This window comes from Homalodisca vitripennis, chromosome 4 (genome assembly GCF_021130785.1).
Source record: "Homalodisca vitripennis isolate AUS2020 chromosome 4, UT_GWSS_2.1, whole genome shotgun sequence".
Taxonomy (NCBI): Eukaryota; Metazoa; Arthropoda; class Insecta; order Hemiptera; family Cicadellidae; genus Homalodisca; species Homalodisca vitripennis.
This window is the reverse complement of record NC_060210.1, coordinates 106,826,004-106,838,760: the sequence shown is the minus strand read 5'-3', so window position 1 is coordinate 106,838,760 and position 12,757 is coordinate 106,826,004. Positions and strand designations below refer to the sequence as shown.

General features: G+C 35.1%; 1 protein-coding gene across 1 annotated transcript; it reads right to left on the bottom strand.

The window, feature by feature from the left end:
• Positions 1 to 3,772: 3,772 nt before the first annotated feature.
• LOC124361149 lies at positions 3,773 to 4,693 on the bottom strand. The gene has a single exon (XM_046815190.1). It carries the CDS (start codon positions 4,691 to 4,693, stop codon positions 3,773 to 3,775), a length of 921 nt encoding a protein of 306 aa, XP_046671146.1.
• Positions 4,694 to 12,757: the final 8,064 nt, after the last annotated feature.

Here is a 12,757-nt window from a genome sequence, read left to right as displayed (position 1 = left end):
GATTACAAACTTAAGACTATAGTTTAAAATTAGACAAATAACAAATAAAATAGATACACTATGTACATTAACCAATAGTTTTGTATGAAAGAGAAAGAGAAATCTCCAAGGCTTAGCCTGATTGGAGAATTACACATTCAATTTACATTGTAAAAGCGGTAGCAGAAAGTTATTACAAAATAATCAAAGAAACAAAATTTATTAAATAATCTAAACTCAGATACAGTTGGTACACCACAAGCTTAAAATTACATCTTGTTATAGGCTAAATTGGTTACAGAATTAAAGATCTATTTGTAGAGAATAATAAACAGGAATAGAAAAGGAACATGTTTAATTTCGAAAGTACAAAATAAAAGCTTTGTGTGAACATAAATTATAGTTCTTCTACGTAACTTCAATAAGATTTGTTCCCTCCCCATCTTTCCCTGACCATACTGAGAAATCAGCAGCTGATAGATAAGATAATTATTTTGGAACCGTCAACCTCAAACTGTTCACAACCTGTCCTGAGTAGATAATGCATAATAACCTAAAATTATGTGATACATTATATGATTATGTGATGTGTTTTGAGTGTTATAGTGTGTTGTGATTAGTTAAAATTTGGATGTTTGATAAGTGCAGTGGTTGTGCTGTGAGAATTTAGTCTACGGTAAGACGAAGTTTTCTTATTTCATAGTACATACAATTAGTCAATCAATATACAATACAATATACTTATAAACAATCATGATAGGGCTTTAAATAAAATCTCACATACATCATGACTAAGTGACAATATTGAACAAGAGAGACTCAATACTCTCTATTTCCAAAACCCAGTTTTTGACTAGTTTATGAAATAAATTCAAACTATTTACTTCTTTAATATTGTTAGGTAACTTATTATAAAACTTTGGAGCAAGAAAGCAAAATGTTTTAGTGAAAAAGGTCGTTTTCGGCTTCGGAACATAGAGATCATTTGAGCTTCGTAATTTCTGTTTATATACAACCATTGAATTACAGTTTCGGCTTTTAACAAAAAACAATTTCAATACTTTGAAAACATATAACTGCCTCAAATTGAAAATTCTTTGATGACAGAATAAAGGAGATGATGGGTGGTCAGGTGGTTTTTTACATACTATCCTTAAAAACTTTTTTTGCAATACTATCAATGGTTTTAAGTTTGTGACATAAGTCCCACCCCAGCTTATTAATCCATATTGTAGTCTGCTAAAATCGAATTAAAGAAAAATACAACATTCTCAAAGTAGCCCCATTGCACAGATTTTTAACAAAATAAAATATTCTCAATATGTTATTTATTTTATTTTTGAGGGTCATAATGTGGGTTTTCCAACTGAGATCAGAGTCAAGAATAATTCCAAGATATTTTATTGACTGACTTCCACATATTTCTTTACAGTACAATGCACACTCATTAGCCTCAGTTAAGCAATCAGGGCACTTATAAGTAATTCCATTGATAAATTCTTCGTTTCCTCTTAGGCCAAAGTTGACGTATTTAGTTTTTTCAGCACTCAGTATCATATGATTTTCAATGAACCACCATCCAAGACAGTCTAAATCAGATTTAATTTGATACTCTATTATATTAATGTCATTAGAAATGTAGGTTAGGGCTGTATCATCGGCAAAAGATATAATTTGCCCTTTGAATTTACCATTGCAGAGATCATTTATATATATTAGAAACAATATTGCACCGAGCACCGAACCCTGAGGAACACCACAATGTATAATTCCAAAACCACTTAAATGGCCATTTACCCTAACACTCTGCCTTCTATTTTTCAGATAGCTTTCAAATAATTTATAGACGATTCCTCTTATACCACAATCATGTAACTTTTTCATTAAAATATCGTGATTAACTGTATCGAATGCCTTTGCAATATCTAAAAACAACCCTGTAACCTTTTCATTATTATTTATACCATGTGAAACTTTTTCCATAAAGTCAACGATTGCTACTTCAGTACTGATTCCTTTCCTAAAACCATATTGATTTTTGCTAAAGAACTGGATTAGGTCTAAATACGAAATAAGCCTCTCTTTAATTGCTTTCTCATATACTTTAGACATTGTGGATAGAAGGGATATTGGTCTATAATTGCTGCACATTGACCTTGAATCTTTCTTATGGATTGGAATTACGACCGCTTCTTTCAGTTTATCTGGAAATACTCCTGTTTCAAAAGTTAGGTTAATAATGTAAACTAGCACATGTACATATTTTTTATAAGTTTCTTTCAACAATTTAGAACTCATTCCATCAATGCCAGGTGCAGTGTTACTCTTTAATGATTGAATGATTTTTGAAAGGTCATTTTCAGTTACAGGCGTCAAAAACATGGAATGAGTCATTCTTGTTTGCTCAAAACTATTCTTCAAAGGACTTTTACTGAAATTATCGGGCTTTTTAATATCATTACACATATTTTTCGCCACTGAGAGAAAGTAGTTATTAAATTCATTTGCAACCTCCTGCGGATCACTTATCTTTAGGTTGGGCAGTTCCAATATAATGGGAGATGGATATTTAGTCTTCTGGCCAGTAATTTCGTTTAAAACCCTCCAAGTCCCCTTGGAATTTCCCTGATTTTCTTCAAACAAATTTTTATAATATCTATCCTTAAGATCTCTTATTTCTATTTGTAAATTATTTCTAAATTCTTTATAAGTGTTGCAGTATTGTTCATTATTTGGATTGTTTTTAAATTTTTTCCAGAGACGATTTCTAGTGTTGATCTTTTTACATATTTCTGTACTAATCCAAGGTTTTAATCTCTTGATTTGTTTCTCATAAACGACAGAATATTTACTTTGTTCAATTATAGTATTAAAGGTTTCATGAAAATGGTTGTAGGCCACATTGGCATCTCTCGTATCAAAAACATTGCTCCAATCAGCATTATCTAATAATCTAAGTAGCTCATCATTGTTGATGCGATAGGTGGGAGTGTCATTGATCTTAGACTTATCTGCAGCTGGTGCACTGCTAAGTAAACAAACACCTGTCATACAATGATCTGTTATGCCGTTTTCTATAACTTCTGTTGCAATTTCAATATTTTTTCTATTATGTATGCGTATATAAATGTGGTCAATACATGTTTGAGACCGCTCAGTTATGCGAGTTGGTTCGTTAATAAAAGATTCCATTCCGTTCTCCGATAATACTGTTCTGTACTCATCTATGACTAAATTGTTCTTATCCAATAAATTAATATTCATGTCTCCTATCAGCATTAAGTTTTTGCAAGCTCTAATATGGTTTTTTCGTAGGTAAGTTTGCAGCTCATTGACAAATACATTAGCAGTATGACTGTGTAGTCTGTACACAGCAATAATATGAAAATTTGTCCCCATAACATCAATAGAAAAATCAATTACATCAGCTGACACAAATCTCACCGGATATCTTACAAAATTTGATATGCTATCATTAATAAATACAGCTATGCCACCAGACTTAGAATTTTCATTTGCTTGCAAAATTAAACTATAATTAGGAATTGAATACAATGTTTTTTCTGTCTCAGAAATCCAAACTTCCGACAGGATAATTATTTTCGGTAAATACGAAAACAAGGACATCTCAACCAAAAACGAATCAAAATTTGCTCTAAGGCTACGAATATTTAGGTGCAAAACAACTAACCCATTTTTTTGGTCTAAATTACCCAGAACCTAAAAAATAAACAAACAATAAAAACTAAACTCAATTATTTTCCTATTTATACTATTTACATAAATACTGTACTTACAAGCTATCAAGGTCAGACTGGCATTTCACATTTATTACTGGTCCGTTGTCTTCTTTTCTCATCAGGATTTTGCCTCCTCTCACCCAGAGCCACTTGTATCCGTTGGTCCGTCGAAAGTCTCGTGCCTTTTTCAAGAGCATCCTCCTCGCTGGCGTCAGGGACTCGTTCAGGTAAACAGGGTTGTCAGTTCCCAGGTTGAGATGTCTAGTTGAGAATTGGGCCTTGGCTCGGCGTTTTGCTAAAAGGTTGTCAGCATCAGTCCTCCGTACAAATTTTACAATTATTCCCGGAGGTCCCTCAGCATCCTTCCTCTTGCCCAATGTATGGCAAGCATCTATCATCTCCTCCTTGATCTCCATCCCAAGAGCTTTGCCAACATCCTTGACTGTGTCCATTACATTATTATTTCTCACAGGGACACCCTGTATTTCAATACAATTCCTTCTTGTATACTGCTCTTGCTCTTCCAGCCTAGACTCAAGGGCATGCAGTTTTACTTTGAGCTGCACATTTTCTGATTCTAGTCTCTCTATTGTAGTAATAAACTTACTTAACTTTTCAGAGAGGTCTGTATTCACTTTTAGGCTATCATCTACTTTAGAGTTTAAGGCTTCATAAGAGTTATTGAAATCTTTACAAGATTGTACCTGCTGAGCCTTGAGGTCCTGTATCGCCTTCATAACATCCTCCAAGGTCAAAGAGCCTTGTGTTAGGCTAGACTCTAAACGTAGGCTGGTCCGCCTTTCCTTCGCACAAGGTGCACACCGCCACACTGCACCTCCATCACCCGTGAAAAATTCGACATCCACCTTACTAAGTTTTTCACACACAGCATGAAATGGTTTTGAACAATCATTACACTGAATCTTTAGCTGGGTTCTTGTGATTGATTTACTGCAAGTTGAACAGGTCGACATTTTGAGGTTATGTTGTAGTAGGCTTCCAGTCCAAGTATAACACTTCACTTTACACAAGGCAATTATCCAATATCTAACTGCGTAATTAATTTGAATAGCCTCCTGTATCAAAATAAAACACAACAGTGTACTGAAACTCACTTTACATAACAATAAACTAAGTTTAGATGGGAGCTCGATAGAGACAACTGCTCTGCTTGGCCGCCATATGCACTATATTTACATTTTATGTTAAATCTGATTTGATAATCAATTAGATTAATTAAATAAATCAATTAGATTAATTTAATCTGCAGCAGATCTTACATTTAAATTTTGTATTTGGTAGGGGTTAGTTTTTACATCGAAGAGAAGTGAATAACAAATCATTTCGGGGATAAATACCCGTTTAGTTTAAAAGAAATTTGGAAAGTGTAACCAGAGTTTTCCGAAGTTTTATTCGATTTTTAAAGAGCATACTGTACTTTACACTATATTATAAATGATTATCTGAATAATAATCACTAAATTGAACCTATGGTGAAAACAAACCGTCCACAATATTTAAGTTAGCACTCAATGACATTAAAATAGCTCACAACAAATTCTGCAACATTGCACTAATTTTATTTTTACTGTTTTTCAACAATAACTTTCATGAATAGATCAGCTATGAAACATTCCTTCCAACAATCTAATAGAATGTAATGCATTTAAAGTATAGCTACAAATAATATTATACACATTGATATTGTATAATTCACTTCCATAAAATGTATTTTAAACCAATTAATTTAGATTCAATTACAATTTGCTGTGGATCAATGTACAACTGCATCCTATAATTAATTTCACAAAATGACTTACACTCTCTCATAGTTTATATGGTATTGTCTTACGCAAGTTAAATTACATACTCGATATTTAATAATTGATAGTATCGATATTTAGTCTTTTAAAATATCAATGTTTTATTAACAGCAAGACTAAGTGATGAAACGTTGCAATTAATTAATTTAAACGTTTCACAGATAACAATGGCCACCGGGGGAAATATTATCTTTACATCTAAACAAATGGCAAATATTCTCGACATTTAATCGTTAGATAAGAATTGATTAACTTAGTTTGCTGTATTGACGCTGATAACTCATTAAAACGTCATTATCATGGACCTATCAGCATCACGTCAGGGCCGATAGACATAGTTGGATCTAATTTAGGACCAGTGTTTTTAGGAGGCGGCTGTGATCAGCTTGAGCTGAGACTATGGCTGTGCTGAGACGTCATAATAGTTTAAGTGATATCTTCTTAGAAAAGTGATCGACATTGTGTCAGCTTCAGCTTCAAGTTGCGTAATTGGATGTCGATAAGACATTTGACAGTGTTTGTCACTACATTGTTCATCTAAAACTGCGGCTGACCAATTAAAATCATTCTCAATTTCACGCTTTAGTTCACGAATGCAGGGTGCGTAAAACTTGGTGGTCAACGGTACATTTTCCGAATATTATAACCTTCGTGGAGTCTGCTTTCATTAACTTAACCCAAAATTTGGGGGTTTATTGCTTAAGTATAGATAATAAACAAGAGTAGGAAAAATAAGAGGAAGGCGAAATTGTGATGACCTTTTGTGAGTCGGTTGCTATGACGAACTCAATATCAATGACAATATAAAGCAATATTAATAAAAGATGGCGGTTGTGTACGTACCTGGTTGGAACCAATCCTAATTATTTGGTTCGTTCTCTGTATTCAGCTAGTTTTCTATTGATCTGACTTACTTGGAAAATATTTGTGAGTTGTATGTTGTCTCCACTATGTGTTTCCAGTATTTGTCTAAAATATACCGTTTTTTCCAAATGACAGTTATTCCTTCCCTTGTGACGTTACTAACAAACTGGAAACTATCCATACATACTAACTCGCATAAATTTTGTTCGGCCACTGCCTTCTGAATGCTTTTCGTCTTTGACGCTGCTTGCATATTTATACCATAACAAATCCACACATATCCAGTGGTGCATTGAGTAGCTACTGCCTTATGTGTGAGTTGTTTGGCTTCTCAACGCACTGTAAGAAATACGTTTTACTATTAAAATCCTCCTACCATGACATCTATTGAAACCATGTCTGCTCGTGACCCTTTATTATGAAATTAGTTTTGGACTCGGAAAAGGGCGTAAACTGTGATGCAGATTGTGAACAAGTTCGTAGAGAAAGTTTAAGGATGACAAAAACTGAGTAACAACGAATTAGTAGTGGCGTATTCGTGGTGGAATCGTACTAGCATTGATTTCAAAAGAGTTGAGGCGGATCCCGTAGACACAAAGTCAGATGTTATCCTCTTCAAACTGTCCTCTCTCGCTACCAAAACTGATTAATCTGGAGAACTCAATTTAATAAAGCAGGATTTCAGAGCTAACCTCAAAGCTAAACGAACTTGAGCCTCGTGTTGACAAAGTTGAAGTACTCTAGGGAAGTTATAGCATGGCCGGTGGGATGCGCGTGAGGAGTGGAGGAGTTGAGCGCGTGGGGGCACAATCTAAAGTAGGGGAGTGAATACGGTGCTACTAACCCTACTGAGAGTTTTCGGCTCCCGGCTCATAGTGGTGGCGGGAGCCGAATATTGTAGTGTTTGCCAACATTTCTAGACCCTTATGTTCTTACCACGGTGGTCTTTTATGATGAGCAATTTAATATAGGAGACCTTGAGAATATTTGAACATTTTTAGACTCTTTTGAAGTTACGGCGACGGACTTTTATGATGGGGAATTCAATACAGGAAATCTTGGGACCGGATGTACGTGATCTTAACAATGACTATGTTCTGCCGAAATTGTGTTCATAGCTCACCCTTCTTAATGAGTTCGCAGTAGAGATACCTGGTGGTAAGAAAGGGTTCTCATAAATTGGGAAAGGGTAGGAATTTATATTATTCTTGATCTCCAACGACGACAACAGTTCAGAATTGTAATTGTTACGCTTTGTTAGCCATTAAAATTCTATTTATCATATACTAACCGTGTAAGCTTCAGGATTTACGATAGTAGATACAATTATACACTACAAAATTTTCAACTGATATAGCCTAGCTGCTAAATTAAAAATTAATATAAAACTGGTTAAACTAATTTGTCAATATACACAGTAGAATAAGAAAAAACTCAGTTTTATATACCAACTTGTATCAAGTTAATTTAATGATGTATACTTAAAATAACAATAACGCCAACGATCCACACGCAATAGTTAACATAACAAAACCCCGTTGTCGATGAAAATTATTTATTGTTCTTCGAACTACACCCAAATCAAAATTGTCCAGATTACTTTTAGTATGTTTGCGTTTTCTTAAACGTAATGAGCACAACGCAATTAATTCACAAATTGTATTACAACTCGTGAATTGGAACAAGCGAATGTTTTTTGGGCGGCACGTATAGAAGACTGGAGACCGAAGTTCACAAGGCTAAATACGGCAACAGACCCCCACTCCAACCCCCACCACTTTAGTTCCGTCTTTGCCTACGGCGCATCTCGAAGTCACCGGTCATGCTATAAATTCTCTACTATAATTAAATCAATGAAAGAAAACAATGTTGTTGTCAACTATATGAAGATGTTATCTCTGAATGCAACGGCCGAAATCGGCGTTCAAGGTATTTTATCGTTTACAACCTGGCCGAGTTAGTCCAAGCCTTATCAACTAGAGAAGCTACTCTGCATGATACCAATCCCATCACGGCTCTCTTTAATCATATGCATTCTTGTGTTCAGATAACTGAGGTTCGCTATTTCAAATTTGGGAAATAGATCAAAGCTTGTCCCCTTGTAATATGCATGCCATATAAAAATGCGGCTATCTATATGTTTTAGAACTTCAAAGCCGATAAAGTCCCCGATAGTGTGGAAGGTATATCAATGTCCCAAGACAGCATTTCCCGTGAGAGAAAGCACTTACAGCAGCTTCGTTCTACTCTTAAATCAAGGCAAGATACTGGCGAGCTTATTTTAACTATAACATTTTTTAATAGACAGAGTTTAAGAAGGTGGAGAATAATCGGCATTTGCTTGTGGAACACCAAAGAACGTCTAAAAACATTAATAAACTCGAGCGATAAACAACACAATCTCTTAAATTTCTATTATCAGGATGTAAGTAGTCTCCGCTCTACACTTATTGAAGTTAAAAATAAAATCTCTGCTACTCTTGACGATATAACATTGCTAAGCGAAACAAACTTTCTACAGATATTCCACACTCAGAAATAGTTGGTGATACGGATTTCTCGATACATGTTGTAATAGGTCTATGGCGACCAACCACAAGAAGCCGGGGGGTGGTTCCCTAATTGCTTTTCGCACAGGTATTGCCAATAAACGTCTCCACATGAACCTTGACGTTGTATGTATTTTTGTCCTTATAACGATGGGTTTCCTTATTGCCTGCATCTACATCCCAAGTTCTTGTCCACTCTGCGTCTACAGAGACTTCTGCAGCGCTGTCAACGAGGTTGTCGGACTGGCCAATCAGCCATGGAAGATATTAATTTTTGGTGACTTTAACCAACCCTACTTTGTTTTATACACGGCAACAACTCGTTCTCTCCAACAGGTAGGCGAAAGCCTCTGTTATATGTCTTTTTACTCTATCCACCAGATCAACCATGTTAGGAACCATACAGATGACAAGATTAATCGTTTGATGGACATTTTGGAAAACTTCAGCCTCCAATGAAGATTTTTGAGTGTCTTGCTTTCTAAGGTGGTTCTCAGATGATCTGAAGAATATCATCATACAAAATAAGATCACCCACAAGCGTTACAAACGCAGTCTCACAATGCATTGTGGTCGGGTTGTTGTTGGATGTCTAGTGGTGACAAGGGCGTGTGTGCCGGACCTAAACATGTAAGCGCTGCTGAAGTGAATTTGGTTTCAGTAAAGACCAATTTTAATTAGCTGCCACGACATACTGAATGTGGCAAAGTAAAATAGTCTGATACTAGCTGAAGAATCATTACCATATCACCACCTTCTCGACTGCTCTTTTAAGGTTAATGAGTGTCTAAAGATATTTGTCCTCCAGGTCTAAATTAGAGGGCGATGCCAGAGCTACTTGTTGAATTTTCCAATGAACCGGATCTACAAAAAGTTCCTATATGACACCTTTTCATTTAAACCTATGCAAGAAAACAGAGTACAACGGAAAAAATGGTTACTTATTAGTTGGCTAGTTATTAGAGAGGAATAATGGCTACTGGAAATAACAAAAATCAAGCACTGGGTAAAGAAAATTAAAAGCATGAAGAGGGGAAGGAGGATGAAGAAAAAGGACAAGAGCTACGCAGAAGGAATTCCTCGAGAGCACCTGGGAGATAGAAGGCTCCAAAATAAAAATGATGAACTGATCAAAATTGTCCTCACTTTTGTCAGCGACTATATTTGTTAGCTAAGTCTTGCTGATCATATAAGTATTGAAGTATTAAAAATTATTTCGAATAGGACTCTAAATAAACTAAAACACTTGGATGATTTCAGTAAAACCTTGATTCTAAGGCTGAATGATAGTATGGTCTGGAAAGAAAAATAAACCTTCATTAGTAATTGATTAAGTATAATAAAAAATTGAAATCTTACTTTTATTATTGTGTTAAACAATTTCTAATTGAGGAGTTTATATTTATCGAAAATAAACGGAGATGTTTTGTACCATAATAAATCTCACTGTCTGAGATGTTCGTGGCATTTCAAATTAATTACTTTTAGTAAGGTTTAACCCTTTACGTAGCATGTATCCTGCATAGCGTTCATATACATCATCCTGACAGTATCCACTATTGACTTTTGACTACACTACTATTTGTTCGGAGAAACCCAGAACAATTGTTATATTGCTTTACCTGGCTCTCCTAAAATTGGAATACTATTGTGCCTGTCTCCAACGCTGCTTGTTTACCTGAAAGTTGGCTGACGAAACTGTTACTGCATGCTCTAGTACGACTCATCGTGTTCTCCTATCGAGCTCTTATCACCCAGACCCAGACGTGGGGAGCAATGGGGAGACCTGAATGAGGAGCAATGAGTGTGCTTAGGAACACTCCACACGCTCTTAACTTGCCCGGAGGGCTGACATTGACTGAATCCTCTTCTCCCAGTCCCACATTTATAGGTTTTTAAATCGTTAAGTTTAGCTAAGAAATCCTCTACTCCACGGGGTTTTTTATATCTGGGTAACATGGTTGGGTTTATTACGACAAATGTATTGTTCTAAAAATAAACCTATTTTACTTCCACATTTTGAATGCATTTGACAATATTAATGGGAATGAAACAATATCCAAATGTCACTGTCATTTAAGTAACAGAATTGAATTTGAGATATCTATCTAAAGGTTTGTGCACATTCAAGTATGACGACAACTTACATACAATATTCTGACTGAACGTTGACTTGAATATCGGAGGGTTGACAGCATATAAACGAAAGTTGCCGAAGAAATATTGCGCACATGGCATCAGCTAATAAATCGACTGTGTATTTGATCAGATACATCTTGATAGTTGATACAATACAACTGATGTGTACAGTTGGTACAACAGTAAAATTTCCTCTGGAGCGATTCAAAATATTATGGAGGAAAGGTTGATTAATTCCATGGTTACTCATATCGCCTGATACTATAATTAATAATATTTACAGTAAGTAATACTTTCTAACCTATAATATCTTTATATGTTATTAATACGGTAGTTTTGTTATTGGTAAGCATGTAGCATTCGCATATTTTGTATTACACTATTGTTTTCACTATCGTGTTTATAATATATTTTAACCGTTGTTGCATTTATCATAATTAGTGCATGTATATGTCACATTTTTTATATAATCCCTACTCTATTTTTTTAATTAGGAATTTGGAATCTTCACTGATAAATTACTCAAAAGTACAAACAGGTACATGTTTGCCTTCTACGGTAGTCAACTAGAGAATCAGGAACGCGTATTGGTGATTACCGGTTTTAAAATCCGTGCCTATAATTTTACGATTGAAATTAATTCACGTTTTATACATTGTAAGCTGACAAGTAAACACACATTTGAATGTATAAAAACAGAAGAATGAAAATAGTATATTTATCATGCCTACGTAACAGAAAACATGAAATTGTAGTCTTGTTAGAGTTATCAATATTCTATTACAATTAATCACGAATTTCAGAGTAAGCATGACCTTGGATCTTTTGATAATTGTACCCTGAAGAACAGTTGATTAGTGCCATTCTCTCACATTTCTGCCCCCCTCCCACAACCCTCCTTCCCTACCACCACAACAATTTCGCCACAAAACCTCACAATCACTGTGTCATTAAGAGACCATTGTTTTTCCTTCTGCCTGAGGGCAAGAATATAACGGAGTCAGGCTATTTCGTATTTGTTAAGATTATTTTAAAAATTTTAATTGAATCTAGTTTTGTCTTTTCATTTCTTAGGCTTTTTATATAGTTAAAAATTCATACAAAATGCTTCAGTTAATACAAAATCGAATTTGTAACATAAATATACGCTTGTGTAATATATTTGATTTTTATGTAATACACATTACGTTCATAAGTGAAAATATAGATGTTTCTGCTCATTGGCAAACCATCTGATAGTCTTTGTATGGCTTAATGATTTCTAATGGTTAAATTTTTAAAAACAGAACACACATGATTTAGGACGCACGTTCCCCCCCCCCCTCTCTCTCTCTCTCTCTCTCTCTCTCTCTCTCTCTCTCTCTCTCTCTCTCTCTCTCTCTCTCTCTCTCTCTCTCTCTCTCTCTCTCTCTCTCTCTCTCTCTCTCTCTCTCTCTCTCTCTCTCTCTCTCTCTCAGTATTTATATACACATATATGTATATACTAAATGTGCAAAGTTCGTGATTGTTGACAACACGGCCAAAGTTTGTATTTTCCTAGTTAGTTGTGACTCACGTCCCGAAGTGGCAACGAGAGATCAATCCGAGAGCAGTTAGGAGGACGTTCACTGTGGAACTTTTAAATGTGTAAGTTGTCCACTGTTAATTCCTACATGAGGCACTG

Bases quoted from the DNA above. Each gene is read 5' to 3' on its own strand.
- LOC124361149 (XM_046815190.1), bottom strand. From the start codon at position 4,693: ATGTCGACCTGTTCAACTTGCAGTAAATCAATCACAAGAACCCAGCTA.